This window comes from Pezoporus occidentalis, unplaced genomic scaffold, assembly GCF_034315485.1.
Source record: "Pezoporus occidentalis ecotype Australia unplaced genomic scaffold, CSIRO_AGI_Poc_V1 ctg379, whole genome shotgun sequence".
Classification (NCBI taxonomy): domain Eukaryota; kingdom Metazoa; phylum Chordata; class Aves; order Psittaciformes; family Psittacidae; genus Pezoporus; species Pezoporus occidentalis.
In genome coordinates this window covers 119,498-144,145 of record NW_026915701.1, presented here as the reverse complement: position 1 = coordinate 144,145, position 24,648 = coordinate 119,498, and the positions used below count along the sequence as shown (strand labels likewise).

The window sequence follows — 24,648 nt, the reverse complement described above, 5'->3', positions numbered from 1 at the left end:
CCCCCCCCCCAACCTTGGGTAGCTTAATAAAGGCCAGGATGTTTGTAGCCCCTGTCCTGTGCTCCTGTGGGGCTGGGAGGGATGGAGGGGTGGATACAGAGGGATGGATAATGGATGGAGGGATGGGGTTGGATCAATGGGGATGGAGCCCATGGGGATGGAGCCATTGGGGATGAATCACTGGGGATGGAACCATAGGGATGGAGCCAGTGGGGATGGAACCATAGGGATGGAGCCAGTGGGGATGGATCACTGGGGATGGAGCCATTGAGATAGAGCCATGGGGATGGAGCCAATGAAGATGGAGCTGATGGGGATGGATCAATAGGGATGGAGCCATGGGGATGGAGCCAATGAAGATGGAGCTGATGGGGATGGATCAATAGGGATGGAGCCATGGGGATGGCTCAGTGGGGATGGATCAGCGGGGATGGAGCCATGGAGATGGAGCCAATGAAGATGGAGCTGATGGGGATGGATCAATAGGGATGGAGCAATGGGGATGGATCAGTGGGGATGGGGCCATGGGGATGGATCAGTGGGGATGGGGCCATGGGGATGGATCAGCGGGGATGGGGCCATGGGGATGGATCAGCGGGGATGGGGCCATGGGGATGGATCAGTGGGGATGGATCAGCGGGGATGGATCAATAGGGATGGAGCAATGGGGATGGATCAGTGGGGATGGGGCCATGGGGATGGGGCAATGGGGATGGAGCCAATGAAGATGGAACTGATGGGGATGGATCAATGGGGATGGATCAGTGGGGATGGAGCCATGGGGATGGATCAGCGGGGATGGATCAATGGGAATGGAGCCAATGAAGATGGAGCTGATAGGGATGGATCAATGGGGATGGATCAGCGGGGAAGGATCAACGGGGATGGAGCCATGGGGATGGATCAATGGGGATGGAGCCATGGGGATGGATCAGCGGGGATGGAGCTGATGGGGATGGATCAATGGGGATGGAGCCAATGAAGATGGAACTGATGGGGATGGATCAATGGGGATGGAGCCATGGGGATGGATCAGCGGGGATGGGGCCATGGGGATGGATCAATGGGGATGGAGCCATGGGGATGGATCAGCGGGGATGGATGAGGCAGACGCTCCCGGCACCGTTTTGTGCGTTTATTTCCATCCCGTTACCAGGCACGGGCTGAAACCGGAGCTGTTGGGCGGGGGGAGGTAACGCTGGTGCTGGGAGCGCTGTGGGGCGCTGTGGGGCGCTGTGGGGCTCAGGCGAAGCCGTAGTACCGCCGGTACGCTTCCTGGAAGCCGATGAGGTCGGCGAGTTCATCGCAGGCGGGGTTGAACTCGCAAACCTCCCGCTTGGCCTCCAGCGGGTCCCGCACGGCCCCATAGGCACTGCCGGGGGCACAAGGGGGAGGTTATGGGGGGGATCCTGCAGCAGGGACGCCCCCCCCTCCCCGGCCATAGGGGTGGATGCAGTGGGGACCCCCCCCGGTACCTGTCATAGGCGTAATTCCTCTTGTGCCTCCGCATCTCCGTGCTGGCGCGTTTGGACACAAAGGCTGCGGGGACAGAGCAGGGGTCGGGGGGGGCAGGATGGGGACCCCCCCTCATCCATCCCCATCCCTATCTCTATCCCCATCCCTATCTCTATCCCCCTCTCCCCATCCCTATTTCCATCTCTATCCCCATCCCTATCTCTATCCCCATCCCTATTTCCATCTATATCCCCATCTATCCCCATCCCCATCTCTATCCCGCTCTCGCCATCCCTATTCCCATCTCTATCCCCATCCCTCTCCCCATCTATCCCCATCCCTATCTCTATCCCCCTCTCCCCATCCCTATTTCCATCTCTATCCCCATCCCTATTTCCATCTCTATTCCCATCTATCCCCATCCCTATCTCTATCCCCATCCCTATTCCTATCTCTATCCCCATCCATCCCCATCCCTACCCCTATCTCTATGCCCATCCCTATCCCTATCTCTATCCCCATCCCTACCCATCCCTACCCCTATCCCTATTTCTATCCCCATCCCTACCCATCCCTACCCCTATCCCTATCTCTATCCCCATCCCTACCCCTATCTCTATCCCCATCCCAACCCCTATCTCTATCCCCATCCCCAATCCCTATTCCCATCCCCATTCCCTATCCCTATTCCCATCCCCATCCCCATAGGGGTGCATGCAGCCGCTCACCTTTGGAACTGGGGGAGTCGGCACTGACGGAGCCCTCCGGAGCTGGGGATGGAGCAGAGGGGTCAGAGCAGCCCCATTCCCACTCTGGAATCACATCCCTGACATCCCCCCCCCCACCAGAGGGATGTGGGGCTGTGGGAGCAGCTCCCATAGGAGCCAGGCTGGAGAAGGGAAAGGGAGCCCTTGGAGCAGGCTCCAGGAACCATGGAAAGGGCTTGGGATGCAGGGATAGGGGAAGGGAGCTGGGATGCTCCTTACCCCCCGTTACCTGTGCGGCAGAGGCCAAGGGCCAGCAGGGCCAGGAGGGGCAGCAGGAGCAGGAGCCTCATGGTGCCTCCGTGCCGGATCTGCCCTCGCTGCCCTGCTCCTGCAGCACCTTTATAGGGCCCAGGAGCCCGGCCCTGGGTATTTCCAGCACATCCGGGCCCAGCCCAAGCAGCAATTGTGGTTTGGGATGAACTCGGTCCCTCCGGAACGCGCCGAGCCCGCAGGGAGGGGATGGAGCTCTCCGCATCCATCCTGCTCTCCGTGGGAGCCCGGGGCGCTCAGGGCCCCTCCAATGGATCCCAATGGAGGAGGGAAGGGGCTGGAGCGGAGCCCGGCTCCACCAAAACCCTTAAGTACAGAGCACGGGAGCCAAGCGGCGGCAGCGGGAGCGCATCCCGAGGGAACGGCGGCTCCCGTTGGGGGGAAGCATCCGTGCCGGAGCAGGGAACGGTGCCCACGTCAAGCAGGGTCCTGAGGGGAAGGGGGGGGGTGCTTGCCAGGCATGGACACTGCAACACGGTGGAGATGGGGACGGGGGGGGAGCATCCCATGGGAGCTTTATTCCAAACACCATTCCGGGGGTTCCAGCTCCTCGCTCCCCATCAAAGGCCTCAGTTCATGTGTAAGGAGCCAGAACCACGCTTCCCCTGCCCCACAACACCCCGGGCTTCACCCCCCTGCAGGGTCCAGAGCAGGAAACTGCCCCCCCAACCCCTCCAGTTCCCAAAGGCCCTCCCGGGTGATTCCTTGGCTCCGATCCCTCCGGGATTGGGACCCAGCTCCAGGGCATCCCCGTGGCCTCACCGCGGCTCCTGCAGGCTCAGGACCAGCTCTTGCTGCTCTTCATTGAGCGCCTGGGAGAGGGGAAGGAGGAGTCAGGCTCGCAGGGAGCCCCATGCAGGGCCCGGAGCTGCCTCTCCCCTCTCCCCTCCCGGGGCTCTCCGTTACCTGCCAGCCCCGGCTGTGGGCCTGGAGCCGCTGCTGCAGGTCCCGGATGCGGCCCCTTCCCTGCAGCACGGCCGCGGCCGCGCTCCGGTTCCCCTCCTGCTGCGTGCGGAGGGCGCGGAGCAGGCGGGAGCGGTGCTGGAGCAGGGACGGGACCAGGGCGCTGCGGGAGTCGTCATCAGGGAACCCTGTGGGGCGCCTGCGGGGGGGGGGGGGAAACGGGGGGTAAAGGGGGGAGGGTAAATGGGGGGTTAAAGGGGGGGAGGGTAAAGGGGGGGCAAAAGGGGGGGGAGGGTAAAGGGGGGGAGGGTAAAGGGGGGGTGGGCAAAGGGGGGAGGGTAAAGGGGGGTAAAGGGGGGAGGGTAAAGGGCAGGGAGGGCAAAGGGGGGAGGGCAAAGGAGGGGGGAGGGTAAAGGGGGGTAAAGGGGGGAGGGTAAAGGGGGGAGGGTAAAGGGGGGGAGGGTAAAGGGGGGGGAGGGTAAAGGGGGGGAGGGTAAAGGGGGGGAGGGTAAAGGGGGGGGAGGGCAAAGGGGGGGGAGGGTAAAGGGGGGATAAAGGGCAGAGAGGGCAAAGGGGGGGAGGGTAAAGGGGGGGAGGGCAAAGGGGGATGCAAAGTGGATAAAGGGGGATGTGGATAAAGGGGGATGGGGATAAAGGGGGATTGGAGTGGATAAAGGGGGATGGGAGTGGGTAAAGGGGGATGTGGATAAAGGGGGATGTGGATACAGGGGGATGTGGATACAGGGGGATGCAGAGTGAATAAAGGGGGATGTGGATACAGGGGGATGTGGATACAGGGGGATGCAGAGTGAATAAAGGGGGATGTGGATACAGGGGGATGTGGATACAGGGGGATGCAGAGTGAATAAAGGGGGATGTGGATAAAGGGGGATGTGGATACAGGGGGATGCAGAGTGAATAAAGGGGGATGTGGATACAGGGGGATGTGGATACAGGGGGATGCAGAGTGAATAAAGGGGGATGTGGATAAAGGGGGATGTGGATACAGGGGGATGCAGAGTGAATAAAGGGGGATGTGGATACAGGGGGATGTGGATACAGGGGGATGCAGAGTGAATAAAGGGGGATGTGGATACAGGGGGATGTGGATACAGGGGGATGCAGTGAATAAAGGGGGATGTGGATAAAGGGGGATGTGGATAAAGGGGGATGTGGATACAGGGGGATGCAGAGGGGGCAGAGAGCAAGGCCCTGGCATGGGAATTGGTGCCGCGCACCCCAGGGCAGCTCCGGCTCCGTTCTCCACTGCTGACTCCGGGCAATGGGAGCCACGGGAGGAGCAGTGGGAGGCGAGGAGCCGGGCTATGGGGGCTTTGGGGTCCCTGCCAGCAATGTGAAGGCCCAAAGGGAAGCACAAGCTCCTAGAGGGGAACACAGGCTCCTATAGGGCAGCACAGGCTCCTATAGTGGGGCAGCACAAGCTCCTAGAGGGCAGCACGGGCTCCCATAGGGCAGCACAGGCTCCTAGAGGGGCGCACAGGCTCCTATAGTGGGGCACAAGCTCCTAGACGGGAACACAGGCTCCTATAGGGCAGCACAGGCTCCTAGAGGGGAACACAGGCTCCTATAGTGGGGCACAAGCCCCTATAGGGCAGCACGGGCTCCCATACGGTATAAGCTCCTATAGGGCAGCACGGACTCCTATAGGGCAGCACAAGCTCCCATAGGGCAGCACGGGCTCCTATAGGGCAGCACAAGCTCCCATAGGGCAGCACAGGCTCATATAGGGCATAAGCTCCTATAGGGCAGCACGGGCTCCTATAGTGGGGCACAAGCTCCTATAGGGCAGCACGGGCTCCTATATGGCATAAGCTCCTATAGGGCAGCACGGGCTCCTATAGGGCAGCACAAGCTCCCATAGGGCAGCACGGGCTCCTATAGTGGGGCACAAGCTCCCATAGGGCAGCACGGGCTCCTATAGGGCAGCACAAGCTCCCATAGGGCAGCACGGGCTCCTATAGGGCATAAGCTCCTATAGGGCAGCACGGGCTCCTATAGTGGGGCACAAGCTCCTATAGGGCAGCACGGGCTCCCATAGGGCAGCACGGGCTCCCATAGGGCAGCACGGGCTCCCATAGGGCAGCACAAGCTCCCATAGGGCAGCACGGGCTCTCCTAGGCCCCCTTCCCCTCGGGCCGGGCCGTACCACGCAGGCTCCTCCTGGCTCTTTCCGTCCTCCACGATCTTATCCAGGGAGTCGAGGACCGCCTTCAGGTTCCCTTCCTCCATCACCTCCTGGATCTCCGCCTGCAAACGGAGATCCCGATCCCAACCCCGGCCCCGGGGGTTAACGCCAGGCCCCGTGGTCCGGCCCGGACCCCACACCCCGTGCCCGTTCCCCCTCACCCTGATGGAGGCCCGGAGCTGGGCCACGAACTGGTTGTGGATGCTCTTGGCCAGCTCCGGTTGGAGCTTGGAGAAGCTGCGGTAGCAGCTGGCGAAGCGCTGGTAGCTGCAACCGGAGGAGAAGGGAGGGGGGGGACACGGACGGACGGGAACGGGGCCGGGCACTGAGGGGGCCTCCATGCAGAGCCCCGGTCCCCGCCTCAGCCCCGGTTCTCCCCCCTCCTCACCTCCCGGCCGCCAGCAGCTTCTCGAGGAAGGCGTCCACCACGGTGCTGAAGAGCTCCGCGCGGCCTGGCCCCGGGGAACCGCCGCCATCCCCTCGGCTATCGCCTCCGCTACCGCCGCCATCCCCTCCGCTATCGCCTCCGCTACCGCCGCCATCGCCGCCGCTCCTCCCGTCCGCCATCTTGGCTCTCCACAGCCGGCCGCCCGCGCTTCCTCCCCATTGGCTGCCGCCTCAGCGCCGCGCCGCTGCCATTGGTGGCTGAGCCGGGGAAAGCCCGCCCACTCGGAGCGCGGGCTGAGGAGGAGGCGTGGTCTGAGAAGGAGGCGTGGCCTGAACGGGACGGGGGGCGTGGCTTGATGGGGACGGGGGCGTGGCCTGGCCGCAGGACCCAGCTCAGCCCCGGGACGTTGGGAAACGGCTTAAAACGGTCAAAAACGCGGATGCGCCCCAAAACCCCCCCGGTTTTAACGCTCCAACGGCCTTGGAGCCTTAAACGGCTGGAATAAACGCTTCCGAGAGCCCCCCCCCGCCATCCCCAAGTGTTCTCCATCACGGATGAAGCCGAACGCTCAACCCCGACCCATCCCAAGGGGGATGAAGGAAGCGAGGCAAAGCCGCCCTCTGTTGTCGCGACACCGCTCGTAGGAGCCGAGCAGAACCCGGCCCGTTTGGGAAGCGGGGTCACAGAACCACGGAGCTCTTTGGGATGCAAGCGACCCCCCCAAAGCTCGTCCAGGCCAAGCCCTGCTATGAGCAGGGGCAACTCCAAGCGGAGCCGCATCCATCCTGGCTCCAAGGGGTTTGGGCTTGGTTTGAGCCCCGCAGCTCCATCCATGGGCTTTATCCCGGTGTCTTTCCAGCTCCGTGTCCCTGCTTCCTCTCTTGCTGGCATTCCCCTCGGAAGGCACAGCATGAAAAGCACCAGGCTTTGACACTCGGGCATCACAACGAAGGTCTCTGAGGTTTATTATCAGTCCAGAACGTTGCTGGTGATGAGGGCCTGCATCCCTGCTGCCACCTCCCCATTGCACAGAGACTGGGACCGGCACCGGCGCTGCCAGGATGCTCCCTGCGGATCCTCTTGGATCTGCTCTTCCAGAGAGAACCAAGAGCAAAGCAAGAGAGGAGCAGCTGGCAGAGAGCATCACCATGGAGCGGGGGGACAACACAAAGGGGGCATTAAAAGGCTTTTCCTGCCTCATCCACGGGTACCATGGCGCTGGGCCCCTTATCCCCAGCAGTGCTGGTGGCACCTCCAACCAGTCCCTGCCGGGGTGGCAAAGACAGGACCCCCTCTGTGCAGCAGGATCAATGCAAGAGCCCAGAGTTCCAGCAGCAAGAGGATGGGAAGCACATCCCTTCCCTCTCCGGTGTGAACCTACCTGGGACGAGCAGCATGGCAACTCAAAGCAACCCCCTTCAGCTCTTCCCTCTTGCTTCATCCCTCGATGCCAAGTTGAAAGGAGCATGGCTTAAGCACCGCAGTGCAAAGGCAGCCCTGCCCTTCCCCAACAGGAGGAGCAGGGTTTCAACAGCCCAAAGTATTTGTAACCCATTACTTCCGATTCAATATGAACGTGCCCATCGGGTTGGGACTGGAGCAAAAGCCAGCCCAAGGCTTCTTCCTTCCCCTGCTGCTTCCCAACAGCTCCCAACCGCCCCCACCAAGGAAAAGGTGGGAAGTGGCAGCAGGACCGTGCTCCTGACACGTTGAACAAGGCCACAGCACAACCCCTCAGTCCCGTCCCCCCCCTTCCCCAAGATAAAACCATGAACGAAGACCAGATGAAAAGCACAGATCGAGCATCCAAAGAGCTCAACTCCTGCCCTCGGCTGCCCGGACGGTGAGGGCCAGGGAACCGTGGTCCGAGGGCGTACAAAAAGGGGATGCTCAAAGCACCTCCAACGAGGGCTGGAGCGGGTCCGGGTCGCTTCCTTCCCCCGGCACAAGTGCAATGAGCAGCGGAGCCGCGAGAGAGCGCTGCTGGAGCGCGGAGCCCTCCCCTCCTCGGGGGCTTGGCAAGGATGGGATTAACTCCATGGAGAACCCGGCTTTTGGCTCCAACCAGGGCCGGTTTCCATCTAAACCACCCCCCCCACCCCTTTCCCCGGCACGCAGGTGGTGCCAGGATGTGCTCCTGGATGAAGCACCAAGGTCGCATCCTGATGCATGGCGCTGGCTCATTTGCTTGCCACTTGGGACTGTGCAACCAGCTTGGAGGCGAAGGAGGAGGCAGCAGCTTCTCCCCAACCCCTTTTCCATCGGGATGGTCCAATCGGGATGCAAAGGGAGGTTTCCTCTTCACCAGTGCCTTGAATCCACCAGCTCCGGGCGGAGGCTCAGCTTCTTCAGGGTCTCGTAGCCCACCACGATGACGATGGTGGAAGGAGTGGCTGAGATGATGCGGGCCGAGAGGCCCTTGGTCAGCCCCCAGGGCCCTTCCTCAGCCAGGAGCTGCCTGAAGGTCAGGATGATGGAGCTCTTGCCTTCCACCTGCAAAGCCACAGCAAAGGCAGCTTCAGCCTCAGCACCATTCCGCTCCAATGGAGGGGGTCTGGAGGTCGCCCCCCCCCCAGCAGCCTTGATGTGGGCTCCAGAACTCCCTAAAGGGAGGGTGGGGGGGGAAAGGGAAGAAGCCCTAAAGAGGCTGCAGCAAGTGGGCTTCTTAACCCTGCCTCCTGCTTCCTCCCCTCTGACCCCATCAGCTCTGACACTGGAAGGGGCAGTTTCAGCCCCTTCAGTGATGCTCTAAGGGGACCTCATGCAGGGGAACCCAGGGAGCCAAATCCAGCCCCATTGATGCTGAGGGCTAACGAAGCCTTGGGCTACCCAGGCCGAAAGAGCCTTTGCAAGCAGAGAGAGGAGGAGGCATGGAGCTGAAAGCGCTGAGGCCAAACCCCCCAAGCAAGCCTGCTTGTGAGCGCTGAGCTCTCACCTGAACCCGAGCCCTGATGACATCCATGGGGTTGGTGAGCGTTGAAGCCGTTGCAGCCGCAAGGGGCCCCGAGATGGCTTGGAGGAGGAGATGGGGACAGTCCTTAGGGGTCAGGCTGGAGAGTTGCTCTGGGAATGGGAAGGAGCCAAGCGTCAGGGCAAGCGGCTGCTTCAGGCCCTCAGCTCCTCCTCCTAAAGACTCCAAACCCTAAAACTACCCCTAATCTACCCCTAACCTACCCCTAACCTACCCCTAACCTAAACCTAACCTAAACCTAACCTACCCCTACACCAAACCCTAAAAGTAACCCTAACTTAACCCTAAACCTAACCCTTACCTAAACCAAACCCTACACCAAACCCTAAACCTAGCCCTAACCTAAAACTAACCTAGCCATAACCTAAACATAACCTAAACCTACACCAAACCCTAAACCTAACCCTTACCTAACCCTAACCTAAACCAAAAATAACCCTACACCAAACCCTAAAACTAACCCTAACCTAACCCTAACCTAGCCATAACCTAACCCTACACCAAACCCTAACCCTAACCTAACCCAAACCCTAACCCTAACATAACCCTAACCCTCATTCACCCCCAGGGATGCTTTCTCCACCAGGCCAGCCAAGGGCAGGGAGCAATGGGCTCAAACCCCAGCCCTGCTGTCAACCAGGGCACAAGGAGCTTGCGTGGCCCCAAACCAGAGCAGCAAAACACTCTCCCCCCGCCCCCTGCTCCTTTAAAGCTTTTAGACTCAGCAATGTGTGCGCCCGGATCCAGGGAGCACCTTGGTATCTCCATGGGATCCTGCTGGGGGATCCCTAAGGAACACATCCAGCTCATCCCAATGGGTGGGATTCCCATCTCCCATTCGAGCTGTCCCAAAGCCCTGGCTCCTTTGGGAAGCTCAGAGGCACCAAGCTCCTTTTACAGCCCCAGGAAGCGCAGCGCCATCTGCACACAGAACCATGCAGGATTTGCCTTTCACCCCTGGGCTTTTGCTATAGGATTTGTGGCTCTAAGAGGGCTTTTCTGGCTGGAATTGCAGTGGCTTCCAAGCCCATTGGCATGCATGAAACCAGCCTTCCGTGCAGAAAGCAAGCACTTGGCAGCAATGGAAGTTAAGGTTAAAGCCAACAGCCCTCCAAGGCTTTGCCCCCCACAAATCCAATAGACAAAGCCAACCACGCCGGGCCCCCAGCCCCAACACGAGGGCCCTGTGGGGCGAGCCTCCTTTCACTCACCAGCATAGAAGTGGTAGAAGGGCCACCAGACGGCACTGTTGGGGATGTAGGTGAGCAGCGAGGCCACGTAGCCCCTGTAGAAACCCTTGAAGCCATCAGCTTTGAAGATCTGTCCAATGATGTCCTTGGTTTGGCCGAAGACCAAGAGGCCTTTGCCGTCCTGCTGGCGCACCCTGAACCTGCCCATGCTCTCGCCTCTCCTCTGCATCATGAGGTGCTGGGAGACGACGTCGATGGGGACCGTGATGCTCTGGGCCACCAGGGAGGCCGACCCCCCCGCCACCAGGGACTTGACGGCGTTGTTGCTGGTGTAGCGGGACACGTACTTGCGGGTGAGCTCGTAGGTGGTCACGTAGCACTGGCCCGAGATGAGGGTGAAGGTGTTGACCAAGAAGCCCCGGTAAAGCCCGGCCGTGCCTTCCGTCCGCAGGATCTTGCCAAAGGCGTCGAAGGTGCCCTTGTATAAGCTCTTGCCCTTCTGGACCTGCAAGCGGGTGCGGATGAGGGTGAAGGGGTAAACGCTCACCCGGATCATCATGGTCATGCAGATCCCGAAGACGTAGAACTTGCGCTTGTCCAAGTGCTCCCACTCGATGATGGGGATGTTGCGTTTGTCCTCCATGGCTCCTCGGGAGGGCTGCACCCCGGCTGGACCCACCTCAGAGGGGCTCAGCGCCAAAGGGATGCATCTGGAAGGGAGGAAGCGCTTTCAGGCACCTCCGGCACCCAAAGGGGCTGCAAGGGGAACGGTGGGGATGGGGATGGAGGGAGAGCATTGCTCCCATGGGAAGCATCACCTTTGAGCAAGCAGCCAGGAATCCAAGCGCTCACCCAAAGCAGCTCCTCCCCACTCATCCCGGGTTCCTTAGATGCCAGGATGGCCCTCGGCAGTGCCAGGCTCTGCACCAGGAAGGAAACCACAAGTTTTCCCCATTGCGTTCCCCACATGCCCTGCACAAATCACATCCATTTTCCCATTTCCATAAGGATCTTCCCAGTCTGGAAGCCGATGGCAACCAGGGATAGAACCCACCCCATCCCCACCCCCAAACCACGTTCTCCATGGCTTTGGTAGCGCTTGGAGCACCGGGAAGAGCCTCCCCCAGCAGAGCCCTCCTTGCCCCACTGCTCTCCCCATCACCCCCAACCGCTGCACTCGTTGGGTGCCTGAAGCAGGTTTGGGATGAGCCCAGCTCCTCACAGGGGCCAAGCCAAGAGGGAAAAACCCAAAGCATCGACCCAACAGGAAACCCCCCAAAACATCCTTTCCATAGCAAAAAAAAAAGGAGCTAAAAAAGCTGATTTGGGTTAAAAGGAGCTTAAAGTCCATACCCCCCCCCCCCCTTACCCATCCCCTTCTCCCACTGGTACCTTCAAGTACTTGGGGGGAGGGAACTGCTGCTGCGTTCCCATTGCTCTACAGGACCCAGCTTCAACCTCAGCCCCCCATTCACCCCCCTTTTCCCCTTTCCAAACGGGTTTTGCTTCCGCTGTAGCCAACCCCGACGCTTTGGGCCGCACAAACAGGCTCTTTGTGCAGCCCCGGCCAAGGAGCTCTCCTGCCCGGCATACCAATGCCGCCGGGCAGCATCCCAGCGCCTTCCCAAGCCCCCATTCCCGCCCCGTTGCCTATGGAGATGCTCTCAATGGGGGGAAGCCGCAGTCCCTTACAAACGGCTCCCGTTGGAAGCCCCGGGGGGGGAAGCAGAAGCTCCCTTCCCACCGCCCTCAGCCCGGCACGGACGCGGCTCCCGGCCTCCATCCCTATGGAAGCGACGCGGAGAGGCCTCACCCCAACCGGGAGGCCTCAGGCCCCGCTCAAGGCCTCAGCGCCCCGGTTCCGCGGCGCTGCCATGGCCCGTGTGTGCCCCCCCCTCCCCGTCACCGGGGTCCATCCGGTACCAACCCCCCCCCCCACAACCCAACCCCGGTTCGGTCCCCACCGACCCCGCGCCCGCTCCGCCGCCCGGTCCCGCGGCTCCCCCCGCCCCATGGCGGCCCGACGGACACCGGCCGGTAATGAAGTGCGCCGGCGCGGAGCCGCTCGACCAATCAGCGCCCGGGAGGCGGAGCCATCTTGGAAACGGGCTGAAGCGACGCCGGAAGAGAGCGGCGGAAAGGGTACTTCCGCCCTTAGTAAAGATGGCGGCGCGCAGGGGTGGAGCTGAAGAGGGCACGGAATACGCATGCGTAAATCAGGGCGCCCACCTCTCTCCCGCTTCCTCTTCTTAAAGGGCCAGCGCCGAATTCCAGCCCAACGTTAACGGCGCTCCTTGCACACGCACCCCCCACCCCCCTCTTGTTGCACCGGGGGGAGGGGAGCTTTTCGTTCCTTTTCGTGTTTAATACAAAACATCAAATATACAAAGAAAAGGGAAATTTACATCTTCCAAAAGAGCGGCTTGAGGGGGAGGGGGGGCTCCATCACCCCACCACGGCTATGGGGCAGAGCCATGGGGTATCCCACCCCGTACCCCCCACCCCATTGCTCAGCACCCAGGGTTGCACATGGGGCCACTTATTCCATGGGGGGGGGGGCACTGAAGGCACCGTCCCCATCCCCATCCCTGTGCCCCCCCCACCCCCCCATCCCACCCCAAAACATCCCCTTGGGTGTGTTAACCCCAAACCCTTCACATTCACCCCAAAACCTCTCATTGCGATGGCACCGTCACGCCGGGGACACGGAGCCTGTCGTTACCAGCATCGATGTCCCCATCGAGCTGCACGCAGCACGGGTGGGAGCCTTCCTCCTCCTCCTCCTCCTCCTCCTCCTCCGTGGTACCCCCGGGTGCCGGGCGCTCCGCGGTGCCCCCATTGAGAGGCACCTTCTCCCCTCGCTGCCTTGGGGGGGTTTGGGGCGCGCTGCACCCCCGCACCTTGCTCTTGGCTTTGAGCTGATCGTGGTAGGCAACGAGAGCCAAGCAAGCGGCCGCGGCCAGGGTCACCACCAGCAGCACGGTGACGGTGACGAACTCGGGCCAATACAAGCGGGGAGGAGCAGGCTCGGAGCCCCGGGGCAGCCCGCTCTCAGCCAGCCCATCCGGGAGCGGAGCATCCCCACCGGGATCCCGCAGTTGGTAATGAGCCACGGTCCATGTGTACCCGTTCTCGCTGGCCTGGCACTTGTAGGTCCCCGCCGTGCCCCTCTGCATGATCACAACGAGCGTGTGGCCGGGCAACAGCGCCGTGGCCCCGCGGGCACCGTCGGGATGCTCCCAGTGGTACGTGGCCAGCGCCGAGGGATGCGGACAGGGCAAGCGGACCACGGCGTTGAGAGGAGGGCTGAGCCCTGGGGGGGGGATGCAAAAGGGGGACAGTGGGGTGATGGGGGCCGCATCCTGTGCATCCCCCCCCCAGCCTCATCCCGCAGGGTGCCCACACTCAACTCTCTGCAGAGGGGGTCTCTGGTGCTCCCCATGCGCGGGGCATGGCCACGCTCCGGCCGCGGTGGCACAAAGGGGCCGGGTTCCCGGCTTCGATGTCCTGCAGCCAATGGCTCCTGTGGTGGGAGAGTGGAGTCAGCACCTGGGAATCGCAGGCTCGTGGGCTGGGGTGGGATGAAGGGAGCTTAAAGCTCATCCGGGTCCACGGGCAGGGGAACCTTCCACTAGGGCTGGGTGCTCCAAGCCTTGGGCTTGGACACTGCCAGGGATGGGGCATCCAAACCTTCTCCATTCAACCCATCCCAGTGTCCCAGCACCCTCCCAGGGAAGAGCTTCTGCCTAAGACCCCATCTCCATCCCCCCTCTGGCAGGTTAAAGCCATTCCCCTTGGCCTGTCCCTGCATCCCTGCATCCCAAGCCCCTCTCCAGCATTCCTGGAGCCCCTTTAGGCACTGGAGCTGCTCTCAGGTCTCCCCCTCAAGGAGCTGACCCAGCGCTGCTCCATCAGCTCCCCATCACCCTTGTGTTGGATGCAGGAGGTGAGGGGGTCCCCACAGAGGAGCAGGATCCCCTTCCACCACCCCTGCTCCCGCTCCACATCCCCTTTCCCCTGTCCCTCATCCCGGCTCACGTGTCCTGGGCGCTGCGGATGGGCTGGCAGGAGCCCTGAGCACCGTTCCAGCCGCAATAGGGGTCCCGCGCCAGCACGCACTCGGCACAGCTCCGGTGCAGGCTGCAGTTGGCCACCGGCACCTGGAGGACTCCACCGGAGTAACCCACGTAGAGGATGCCCTATGGAGGGAGAGGAACAGGATTGAGGCCGTGCCGGCTTTCGGGGCTGGTTCTTGCGGCATCCCCATCCCCTGGTACCTTCCCCGGTGCCAACAGGAGGTTCTTCACCGGCTCCGGCGTTCCCAAGAGCTGGATGCTCTCCACGATGTGCGGAGCTCCGGGCAGCTCCACGGCTTTGTGCAGGAACCCGTCCGCTGTGGGGCACAAAGGGGCATCACCGGGGGGAAGTTTGGGGGCACCAAGGGGAGGGTTGTGCTGGTGTCTCCCCCCCCATCACCCCACCGGTGGCCAGGAACAGGAGGCGGTAGCTGGTCCCCGAGGCGCCGCGGGTCTCATCCACCGCGATGCGGGTGTAGGTGACGTCCGTCCTCACCAGCAGCGGGCGGCCCCGGCTGGGGGCCACCGTCCCATCCATGAGGAAATGGTCCTTCATGAAGGTGAGGGCTTTGTCAGAGGAGGGACCCATGGAGCACTGCGGGGTGGGGAGAGAGGGGGCAGCGCATCACTGAGTGCGATGGGACCTTCCCTCCTTTTCCCATCCTTCCCATTCCCTCCAAACCCTTCCCATAGGGAGCAGCAGCATCCCCAGGGACGGGGCTTTGCCCCACTCACGCTGCCGGGCCGGGGGCTCACGTCGGGGCCACCGTAGACGGTCCAGCGGGAGCTCTCCTTGTTCAGCTCCTTGTACTTGCCCTCGAAGACCTCCTGCAGTGCCTCGTGGCTGTAGGCGCAGACGGCGGCGCTGCCCTCCCTGCCCGCCTGCCTGCGGGGACAGGATGGAGCCCAATGGGGGGCAAGCCCTGGCACCCACAGCAGCACCCATGGGTGCCGGCACCCACCACTGCGAGGTGAAGACGGCGTAGATGTCGGCGCCGCCCGGGCGAGGCAGGGCGAAGGCGTGATGGATGACGTTGAAGGGGAAGTGGCCGGGTTGGGAGCAGAGCAGCTGCGCCTTGAGGAACGTGGTCCACTTCTTCTGCAGCACCTTGTCCCCCCCGACGTCGCTCTGAGGGAGATGGGGGGATGCTCAGCACTGGGGTGACGGGCGCTGGGTACCCCCATTATCATCTGCTGTCATCGTCCTCCGTTGTCATCATGCAACGTCCTCCTCCTTCATCGTCCTCCACAATCGTCCGCCTTCGTCATCCTCCAACATCATCACACTTCATCCTCCCCCTCCATCATCCTCCTCCATCATCATCCTCCCCATCATCCTCCTCCATCATAATCCTCACCATCCTCCTCCTCCTCCATCATCCTCCACCATCATCTTCCTCCATCCTCCTCCTCCACCATCCTCCTCCTCCATCACTCTCCAACATCATCATCCATCATCCTCCATCATCCTCCTCCATCATCCTCCTCCACCATCATCCTCCTCCGTCACCCTCCACCATCATCCTCCTCCACCACTCTCCAACATCACCCATCATCATTCTCCATCATCCCCCTCCATCATCCCACTCCATCCTCCTCCTCCATTGTCCTCCTCCATCGCCCTCCTCCATCATCCTCCTCCATCATCCCCCTCCATCATCCTCCGCCATCATCCTCCTCCATCATCCCCCTCCATCCTCCTCCTCCATCATCCCCCTCCATCATCCTCCTCTTTCACCATCCTCCTCCATCCCCCCTCCCATCCCCCTCCATCATCCTCCTCCGCCATGCCCCTCCTCCATCATCCTCCTCCATCCTCCTCCTCCTCCATCCTCCTCCATCCTCCTCCATCCCCCTCCATCCCCCTCCATCCTCCATCCCCCTCCATCCTCCTCCATCCTCCTCCATCCCCCTCCATCCCCCTCCATCCTCCTCCATCCTCCTCCTCCTCCATCCTCCTCCATCCCCCTCCATCCTCCTCCTCCATCCTCCTCCTCCTCCTCCATCCTCCTCCTCCTCCTCCATCCTCCCATCTGAAGGGGTCCATGAGGCCGCAGGAGCGCTCCCTTCCCCACCTTGCAGACCCTCGCCACGCGCGCCACCAGGAGCCGCTCGAAGAAGTCGAACTCCTCGGCGCTCTCCTCGAAGAAGAAGTAGACTTTGTCATCGCCGGGGATGCTGAAGGAGGCCACGAAGGCAGCGTCGGCTGTGGGGCAGCGGGTGAGGAGCAGGCGGTGGCACAAGGACGGGGTCCATGGGGTGGTGATGGTGATGGTGATGATGGCAATGATGGGGGGGGGTTATCCCAAGGGTTACCCCCCTTTTGCTCACCCGAAAGCCAGCGCAGGAACGCGTCCGTCTTGAGCTGGGTCCTGCTGCCCAGCGAGCGGGAGATGATGGGCTCGTTGCCTTGGAAGTTGTTCATGGTGCCGGCGTAGAGCTCCCCGTCTGCATGGCGACACCGGCAACACACCCCCCCCATCACCACCATCACCACCAGTTCTCCATCACCTTCCATCCCAGCCATGGGTGCGCACCCAGAGGGGCCGCCAGCCCCGTACTCACCCACCAGCAGGGCCGTGTAGGTGTGCTGTGGGTCGAAGGGGCATTGGCCCTTCCCATCCAGGAGGGGTTGTCCTCTGCTGCTGGCCACCAGGGTGAAGTTCTCCAGGAGCTGTGGGGATGGGGGGGGGAAAGGATCAGGCCCATAGGGGCATGGAAGTGGTTCTGGGGTCCCTGGGCAAGTGGGGAAACTGAGGCAGGGGCCCCATAACCGGGGCTTCCCCACCTCCATCCGTGGCTGCTACAACCCCAAGGATGGGGAGGCACCAAGGGGATGCAGGGAAGCTCCAATCCCCCACCCCACAGGATTCGGGGTCCCCATCCTCCCCTATGGGGCCCACTCACGATGTGGGTGCAGGCGGGGCTGAAGGCGTAGGTCCCACACACGTAGAGGTGGGTCTGGTTCAGGGGTACCAGCACCCGGATGAAGTTGAAGCACTCGGTCTGCATTGGGGTGGGGGGGGACAAGAAGAAGTGTGTGGGGGTTTGAGCACCCCATAACCCCTATAGGCCGCCCCCCAAGCCCCATAGTGCTGTCCCACCTCTTGGCTCTTCTTCTTGAAAGCGCACTGGGAGGCTTTGTCAGCCGTGGGGCCCCACGTTACCTATGGGAGGGATGGGAGATGAGAGGGGGGCAACTGAAGCCTGGGGTGGGGTGGGGGGGAGAAGGACACCACCATGGCGCTGCTGCCCCCTCACCGAGGCCCGGGTGCGGATGGTGCCGGTGGCACCGACGGCGAGGGCCAGCACCCGGTCCCGTGCGCCCACGTAGAGCTCCTCCTCATCCTCGCGCAGGAGGAAGATGTCGTAGTGCGAGACGTTGGCCTGGCTGAAGTGGGTCAGGGCCCGACGGGGGTCCCCTGGGCAACGATAGTGGGGTGCAGGGGGGGGGGGGGGATAACCAGAGCCAAAGAGGTGCCAGCACCGAGCCGGGATGCGGCACCGATGCATCAGAAATGGGGTCCATCCATTGCTCCCCCCCAGCATCATCCCCTCCAGGTCCTGCTGCAGGGGTCCCCGAGCCCCTCTTCACCCCCTTCATCGTCCCCTGTGGGGCTGTGAGCCCGTGGCCATGGGGCGATGCTCGTCCTGGGGCATCCATCACCCCAATGGGGATGACTTGGGGGGGGGGGGAAGACCCAAGCCCTCCCTGGTGCCCCCAAGCTTCTTGCTTGGCCCCACCAGCCCCGAGGGCAGGAGGAAGTGCTGCGCTTCTCGGAACGGCTCCATGGGGAAGTGGAAGCAGGGCCACGGTGGGGTGGGGAGGAGGGGGCACAGAAACCTCTGCGTTTAGGATGGGGGCACCGTGGGGCTGCACCCAGCATCCCCCTCCCAAAGGGGTTTGGGTACCAACAACCTCCCCCCCTTTGCATCCCCGTTGTGGTACCCAGCGCTGTGGCACGATGGGGAGGTGATGGATGGACCCCCAGCCCAAGGAGGGGAAGGAGGAGCTTTAGGGTCCCTGCATCCCAACGCATCCCCACGGCCCCACGATGCCGATGGTGCCCCCCCCCTCGCCCCTCACTCACCGCTGTGGAAGGTGGAGCGGGGCCGGGGCTCGGCGCGGAGCAGCGCAACCGGGACCAGCAGCGCCCAGAGCAGGCGCAGGGCGCTGGGGGGCAGCGGGGGAGCCCCCATGGGGCGCCCCGGCACCATCCCTGCGGGAAGGGTGCGGGATCAGGGCCCGGAGCCGCCCGCACCGCTCGTCCTCAGGGGAGGAAATGACACGAGGGGGAACCAGCACCCAGAGAGGGGCGGAGGGGGGGGGGGGGGAAGCCGTGGGGCCCCAAGGCGTGGAGCCACGTGTGACCCCCAAGTGTGGGGCACAGAGTCCCGTTGACACCCCCTGTCCTGCTGGGACCCGTCCGTGTGGCTCCATCAGTGGCCTCCATAGGAGGGGGTGTGGGTCTAAATCACACCCCACACCCCCCCCGGCCTCTTCAAGCTCTTTTTGCCCCTCTTGATAGAAGCAACAGGGAAAAAGCCCCCCCCTTCCCCTCCATGGGGCTGGACCCGGTCCCCACAAAGCCCCATGGAGCTGAGCATCCCCCCCCATCTCTTCCCTTTGGAGCAGGCACCGCGTCCCCATGGAGCAGCGTTACCTCTAAGGGGGGGCGAGGACGGAGCCGCTTCACCTCCAGCCCTGGACCATCACCACCATCACCCCCCCACGGGGGATGCGGCCACAAGCGGCCCCCTGCCCCATGGCCGCTATGGGGCTGCCGGTACGGGGCTCCCAGCGCTGGTGGGGCCCGGCCCCGGCAGGAACCAGAAAGTCCGGCTGGAAGGGGACGAGCCTCAGCCTGCTCCGCGCCCGCCCTGCGGAGCCGGGATGGGAGCTGCTGCTCCTCCTGCTATGGGGCGGAGTGGGGGGAAGAACGGGGTGTCCCAGAGCAGGGGGTCCCGGCTGGCCTTGGACGGAGGGGGAAGCAAGGGTGGGTTTCCTGCTGAGCATCGCTCCTGAGAATGGGACCATGGGGCTGAGCTCCCCCCCAGAACAGAGCCATGGGGCTGAGCATCGCCCCCTAGAACAGAGCCATGGGGCTGAGCTCCCCCCCTAGAACAGAGCCATGGGGCGGAGCGTAGCTCCTGAGAATGGGACCATGGGGCTGAGCGTCCCCCCCAGAACAGAGCCATGGGGCTGAGCGTCGTCCCCTAAAACAGAGCCATGGGGCTGAGCGTCGTCCCCTAAAACAGAGCCATGGGGTTGAGCTCGCCCCCTAGAACAGAGCCATGGGGCTGAGCGTCGCCCCCTAGAACAGAGCCATGGGGCTGAGCATAGCTCCTGAGAATGGGACCATGGGGCTGAGCGTCCCCCCCAGAACAGAGCCATGGGGCTGAGCGTTGCTCCCTAAAACAGAGCCATGGGGCTGAGCATCGCCCCCTAGAACAGAGCCATGGGGCTGAGCATCGCCCCCTAGAACAGAGCCATGGGGCTGAGCGTCCCCCCCAGAACAGAGCCATGGGGCTGAGCGTCGCCCCCTAGAACAGAGCCATGGGGCTGAGCTCGCCCCCTAGAACAGAGCCATGGGGCTGAGCATCACCCCCTAAAACAGAGCCATGGAGCTGAGCGTCGCCCCCTAAAACAGAGCCATGGGGCTGAGCGTCGCCCCCTAGAACAGAGCCATGGGGCTGAGCGTCGCCCCCTAGAACAGAGCCATGGGGCTGAGCATCACCCCCTAAAACAGAGCCATGGGGCTGAGCGTCCCCCCCAGAACAGAGCCATGAGGCTGAGCGTTGCCCCCTAAAAAAGAGCCATGGGGCTGAGCGTCGCCCCCTAGAACAGAGCCATGGGGCTGAGCTCGCCCCCTAGAACAGAGCCATGGGGCTGAGCGTCCCCCCCAGAACAGAGCCATGGGGCTGAGCGTTGCCCCCTAAAACAGAGCCATGGGGCTGAGAATTGCCCCCTAGAACAGAGCCATGGGGCTGAGAATTGCCCCCTAGACCAGAGCCATGGGGCTGAGCATCACCCCCTAGAACAACACCATGGGGCTGAGCGTCGCCCCCTAGAACAGAGCCATGGGGCTGAGCATCACCCCCTAAAACAGAGCCATGAAGCTGAGCGTCTCCCCCTAGAACAGAGCCATGGGGCTGAGCATCACCCCCTAAAACAGAGCCACGGAGCTGAGCATCCCCACTTCAACCCAGGCCCTTGGGCTGGATATTGCCCCCCATGAACCAGGTCTCGGGGCAGGCTCCATCCTCCACCCCAAGCATCTCAGGGGCAAAGGACCCCTTGAAACCAACACCCTGGAGTCCCCCCAAGGCCAGAGCCACATCTGAGCCCCCCAGTACCCCACTGGGCGCATCCTGCCCTTCCTGTGCCTCCTTCCCCGCATCCCCCAGGGCCAGCATCCAGCCTCCGGGGCCCCGGGAGGGCCCCGCGCTCGCCTGGGACAGAAAGCTCCTTGTGAGCACAGAATTAGGTTACTCTGCCCTGGCTTCCCCCCTTTGGGGACACCCGGAGCCTCGGACCGGCCCCATTGTTATGCCCTGGGCCGGAGCCACCGGAGGGATGCCAAAAGGGAGGGAGAGGCTCCTCGGTGAGGCTGAAGGCTCCATGGTGGGGCTGAGGGTGCTCTCCCCCCCACACACCCCAGTCTGATACAGGATGGAAGCTGCTTCAAGAGCTCCATCCCATCCTTTGTGCATCCGAAGTGGTCCATGTGGGAGCGGGGCTCCTATGGACACTACAGCCTCCCTGGATGGGGTTTGGAAGCGAGCATCACCAAGGGTCACTCAATGCTGGGATGCTTTGGGTGGCGCTGGTGCTTTCGGGGTCACCACGGGCCTGGCTCCATGGGTCCCCTCTCGGCGTTCCCTCCAATGCCAGGGGATGCCGAGCACACGTTCTCATCCCAAAGAGTGGTTCAAGCGGCCCCAGGATGGAGCCAGAGGTCTCAACCTCTGCCTGTGCCATAGAACAGAACCACAGCGTGGTTTGGGTTGAAGGGAGCTTAAACCCCAGCTCCAAGCCTCTGCCCCGGGCAGGGCCACCTTCCACTAGAGCAGAGCGCTCCAAACCCCATCCATCCCGGCCAGGATGGGACAGGAGCATCCCTATGGAATGGGGAGGGGCTGGGATGCTTCCAACACCCAGGAACAACCTTAACACCCACCCCAAACCCCCCCGAGAGCCCATGCAGGAGGAGGGGTGGGGGAGAGGGAAAGCAAAGGATGGGAGATGGAAAGCAAAGGATGGGAGAGGGAAAGGGTGGGAGAGGGAAAGCAAAGGATGGGAGATGGAAAGCAAAGGATGGGAGAGGGAAAGGGTGGGAGAGGGGAAGCAAAGGATGGGAGAGGGAAAGGGTGGGAGTGGGAAAGGATGGGAGAGGGAAAGATGGGAGAGGGAAAGCAAAGGATGGGAGAGGGAAAGATGGGAGATGGAAAAGATGGGAGAGGGAAAGCAAAGGATGGGAGAGGGAAAGGGTGGGAGATGGAAAGGATGGGAGATGGAAAAGATGGGAGAGGGAAAGCAAAGGATGGGAGATGGAAAGGATGGGAGAGGGAAAGATGGGAGAGGGAAAGTAAAGGATGGGAGATGGAAAGGATGGGAGAGGGAAAGGATGGGAGAGGGAAAAGATGGGAGAGGGAAAGCAAAGGATGGGAGATGGAAAGGATGGGAGAGGGAAAGCAAAGGATGGGAGAAGGAAAGGATGGGAGAGGGAAAGGATGGGAGACGGAACGCAAAGGATGGGAGAGGGAAAGATGGGAGATGGAAAAGATGGGAGAGGGAAAGCAAAGGATGGGAGAGGGAAAGGATAGGAGATGGAAAGCGAAGGATGGGAGATGGAAAGCAAAGGATGGGAGAGGGAAAAATGGGAAAGGGAAAGCAAAGGATGGGAGATGGAAAGCGAAGGATGGGAGATGGAAAGCAAAGGATGGGAGAGGGATAAATGGGAGAGGGAAAGCAAAGGATGGGAGATGGAAAGCGAGGGATGGGAGATGGAAAGGATGGGAGAGGGAAAGCAAAGGATGGGAGATGGAAAGGATGGGAGAGGGAAAGCAAAGGATGGGAGATGGAAAGCAAAGGATGCAGTAAGGGTATGGGAGGAGGCAGGGGAGGAATGTGGGGAAGAACAGACCGGGAGGGATTCAAGAGGTGGGGAACGCAAAGGGTGGGGACAGAAAGAGGTAGGAGGATGCACAGGAGGGAACCGGGGGATGGAGGAGGGATGCGAGGGGATGTGCGGCGATGTGGGATGAAGGGGGGGGGGGGGCGCTGCCAAAGGGGATGCAGGGAAGCGCTCCCGGAGGCTGGGACCTCGGGGCCTTTGTCCCCTCCCGGCAGCACCAGAGCGGTGTTGGGGGGGGGGTGGGGGGGTGTCCCGGAGCCCATCCCCGCTCTCGCGGCCGCCCGCAGCCCCCGCGGAGCCCCGGTGCCGGTACCGACCTGCGGCAGCCCAGGGCCGGGCAGGCGGGAGCATCCCCGGGGCCGCCGGATGCTGCTCACGTCGCCATGGCAACGGCTCGGGGCGGCCACCCGGGCGGCCACGCGTGTCCACGGCACATGTATGACCGCGCACACGCACAGACACCCCCGAGCATCCCCCCCCCCAGCTCTGAGCACCCCATAACTGCATCAGTTTGCTCTGCCCCTCTTTGGAGCATCTGCACCGCATCCCTGCATCCCCACCCTTGTACCCCCCTATCCACGCTGCATCCCCGCATCCCCACCCTTGTACCCCCCTATCCATGCTGCATCCCTGCATCCCCACCCTTGTACCCCCCTATCCATGCTGCATCCTGCATCCCCACCCTTGTACCCCCCTATCCACGCTGCATCCCTGCATCCCCACCCTTGTACACCCCTATCCACGCTGCATCCCTGCATCCCCACCCTTGTACCCCCCTATCCATGCTGGATCCCTGCATCCCCACCCTTGTACCCCCCTATCCATGCTGCATCCCTGCATCCCCACCCTTGTACCCCCCTATCCATGCTGGATCCCTGCATCCCCACCCTTGTACCCCCCATCCACGCTGCATCCCTGCATCCCCATCCTTGTACCCCCCCATCCATGCTGCATCCCTGCATCCCCACACTTGTACCCCCCCATCCATGCTGCATCCCTGCATCCCCACCCTTGTACCCCCCTATCCACGCTGCATCCCTGCATCCCCATCCTTGTACCCCCCTATCCACGCTGCATCCCTGCATCCCCATCCTTGTACCCCCCTATCCACGTACCCCCCTATCCATGCTGCATCCCTGCATCCCCACCCTTGTACCCCCCTATCCACGCTGCATCCCTGCATCCCCATCCTTGTACCCCCCTATCCACGCTGCATCCCTGCATCCCCATCCTTGTACACCCCTATCCACGCTGCATCCCTGCATCCCCACCCTTGTACCCCCCATCCACGCTGCATCCCTGCATCCCCACCCTTGTACCCCCCTATCCACCTTGCATCCCTGCATCCCCACCTTTGTACCCCCTCTATCCACACTGCATCCCTGCATCCCCATCCTTGTACCCCCCCATCCATGCTGCATCCCTGCATCCCCACCCTTGTACCCCCCTATCCACGCTGCATCCCTGCATCCCCACTCTTGTACCCCCCATCCACCCTGCATCCCCACCCTTGTACCCCCCTATCCATGCTGCATCCCTGCATCCCCATCCTTGTACCCCCCTATCCACGCTGCATCCCTGCATCCCCACGTTTGTACCCCCTCTCTCCACGCTGCATCCTGCATCCCCATCCTTGTACCCCCCTATCCACGCTGCATCCCTGAACCCCATCCCTGAACTCTCTTATCCACGCTGCATCCCTGCATCCCCATCCTTGTACCCCCTCTATCCACACTGCATCCCTGAATCCCATCCCTGCACCAACCCATCCACACCACATCCCCAGACCCACATCCCCACCCTCAGCCCAACCATGCTGGTTGGGGGGGGGAGGTCCCCAGAGGGTGTTCATGGCCCACCAGCAGGGCCCCATCCTGACCCCCCCCCCCCCAGCACCCCACTTTGCTCAGTGCCACTTCCCATGAGGGGAACTCTGCCCTGATCCCACTTCCCCTTCCCAGAGCCCCAAAACGGGATCCTGCCTCCCCCACTTCCTCCCTGCGCATCCCTATGAGAGCCCCTTATCCCCACGCACGAGGAGCCCCAGGGAGGTACCTGCTGGGGGGCACGAGCACCCCGAAAGCATCAGGCCTGGATGGAGCCCATCCAGGAGCCCCTTTTCCCCCCCTTCCCCCTTGGTGCTCCCCACTTCCCAGCCCTCCGGAGCCTTTGCTTGGGATCCATAAGGAGCTTGTGCCTCGTGCCTCGGAGGCTTAACCAAAGCCGTGGGGATGCGGAGCTGCCCCGGCCCCTTCCCAACCCCAAGCATTGGAGCCGCGGTCCC

General features: G+C 62.5%; 4 protein-coding genes across 5 annotated transcripts; all 4 read right to left on the bottom strand.

Annotated features, from left to right (window-relative positions):
• Positions 1 to 1,120: 1,120 nt before the first annotated feature.
• Positions 1,121 to 2,682, bottom strand: BGLAP (bone gamma-carboxyglutamate protein). The gene is made up of 4 exons (XM_062631866.1): positions 2,452 to 2,682; positions 2,184 to 2,225; positions 1,476 to 1,539; positions 1,121 to 1,372 (listed from the first exon to the last, which is right to left on the bottom strand). The coding sequence occupies exons 1-4, from the start codon at positions 2,510 to 2,512 to the stop codon at positions 1,243 to 1,245; spliced, it is 297 nt and encodes a 98-aa protein (XP_062487850.1). The 5' UTR covers positions 2,513 to 2,682; the 3' UTR covers positions 1,121 to 1,242.
• A 526-nt stretch (positions 2,683 to 3,208) lies between these two features.
• PMF1 (polyamine modulated factor 1) lies at positions 3,209 to 6,168 on the bottom strand. Its single transcript, XM_062631859.1, has 5 exons — positions 5,990 to 6,168; positions 5,763 to 5,868; positions 5,563 to 5,663; positions 3,399 to 3,594; positions 3,209 to 3,304 (listed from the first exon to the last, which is right to left on the bottom strand). The coding sequence occupies exons 1-5, from the start codon at positions 6,166 to 6,168 to the stop codon at positions 3,251 to 3,253; spliced, it is 636 nt and encodes a 211-aa protein (XP_062487843.1). The 3' UTR covers positions 3,209 to 3,250.
• A 2,045-nt stretch (positions 6,169 to 8,213) lies between these two features.
• SLC25A44 (solute carrier family 25 member 44) lies at positions 8,214 to 10,827 on the bottom strand. 2 transcript variants are annotated; one of them, XM_062631864.1, is made up of 3 exons: positions 10,172 to 10,825; positions 8,925 to 9,052; positions 8,214 to 8,482 (listed from the first exon to the last, which is right to left on the bottom strand). In XM_062631864.1, the coding sequence occupies exons 1-3, from the start codon at positions 10,791 to 10,793 to the stop codon at positions 8,291 to 8,293; spliced, it is 942 nt and encodes a 313-aa protein (XP_062487848.1). In that variant the 5' UTR covers positions 10,794 to 10,825; the 3' UTR covers positions 8,214 to 8,290. The 2 variants fall into 2 exon arrangements, with proteins under 2 accessions (XP_062487848.1, XP_062487849.1); XM_062631865.1 differs by lacking the exon at positions 8,925 to 9,052 and having other exon boundaries at positions 8,294 to 8,482; positions 10,172 to 10,827.
• A 1,968-nt stretch (positions 10,828 to 12,795) lies between these two features.
• SEMA4A (semaphorin 4A) lies at positions 12,796 to 22,815 on the bottom strand. Its single transcript, XM_062631849.1, has 15 exons — positions 22,682 to 22,815; positions 18,318 to 18,446; positions 17,488 to 17,648; positions 17,331 to 17,393; positions 17,134 to 17,232; positions 16,792 to 16,900; positions 16,558 to 16,674; positions 16,302 to 16,432; positions 15,189 to 15,355; positions 14,962 to 15,112; positions 14,632 to 14,821; positions 14,428 to 14,543; positions 14,189 to 14,349; positions 13,561 to 13,673; positions 12,796 to 13,463 (listed from the first exon to the last, which is right to left on the bottom strand). The coding sequence occupies exons 1-15, from the start codon at positions 22,713 to 22,715 to the stop codon at positions 12,826 to 12,828; spliced, it is 2,379 nt and encodes a 792-aa protein (XP_062487833.1). The 5' UTR covers positions 22,716 to 22,815; the 3' UTR covers positions 12,796 to 12,825.
• Between the last annotated feature and the right edge of the window lie 1,833 nt (positions 22,816 to 24,648).

Coding starts and splice junctions, on each gene's coding strand:
- BGLAP (XM_062631866.1), bottom strand. CDS start 2,512: ATGAGGCTCCTGCTCCTGCTGCCCCTCCTGGCCCTGCTGGCCCTTGGC. Junction 2,226..2,451: donor CCTTGGCCTCTGCCGCACAG/GTAACGGGGGGT, acceptor CTCCATCCCCAG/CTCCGGAGGGCTCCGTCAGT. Junction 1,373..1,475: donor AGGAATTACGCCTATGACAG/GTACCGGGGGGG, acceptor TGCCCCCGGCAG/TGCCTATGGGGCCGTGCGGG.
- PMF1 (XM_062631859.1), bottom strand. CDS start 6,168: ATGGCGGACGGGAGGAGCGGCGGCGATGGCGGCGGTAGCGGAGGCGAT. Junction 5,664..5,762: donor AGCTCCGGGCCTCCATCAGG/GTGAGGGGGAAC, acceptor CTCCGTTTGCAG/GCGGAGATCCAGGAGGTGAT. Junction 3,305..3,398: donor CCCACAGCCGGGGCTGGCAG/GTAACGGAGAGC, acceptor CCCCTCTCCCAG/GCGCTCAATGAAGAGCAGCA.
- SLC25A44 (XM_062631864.1), bottom strand. CDS start 10,793: ATGGAGGACAAACGCAACATCCCCATCATCGAGTGGGAGCACTTGGAC. Junction 9,053..10,171: donor CTTCTACCACTTCTATGCTG/GTGAGTGAAAGG, acceptor TCCCATTCCCAG/AGCAACTCTCCAGCCTGACC. Junction 8,483..8,924: donor TCATCAGGGCTCGGGTTCAG/GTGAGAGCTCAG, acceptor GTGGCTTTGCAG/GTGGAAGGCAAGAGCTCCAT.
- SEMA4A (XM_062631849.1), bottom strand. CDS start 22,715: ATGCTCCCGCCTGCCCGGCCCTGGGCTGCCGCAG. Junction 17,649..18,317: donor CCGCTCCACCTTCCACAGCG/GTGAGTGAGGGG, acceptor ATCGTTGCCCAG/GGGACCCCCGTCGGGCCCTG. Junction 16,901..17,133: donor GCCCCGCCTGCACCCACATC/GTGAGTGGGCCC, acceptor CCATCCCCACAG/CTCCTGGAGAACTTCACCCT.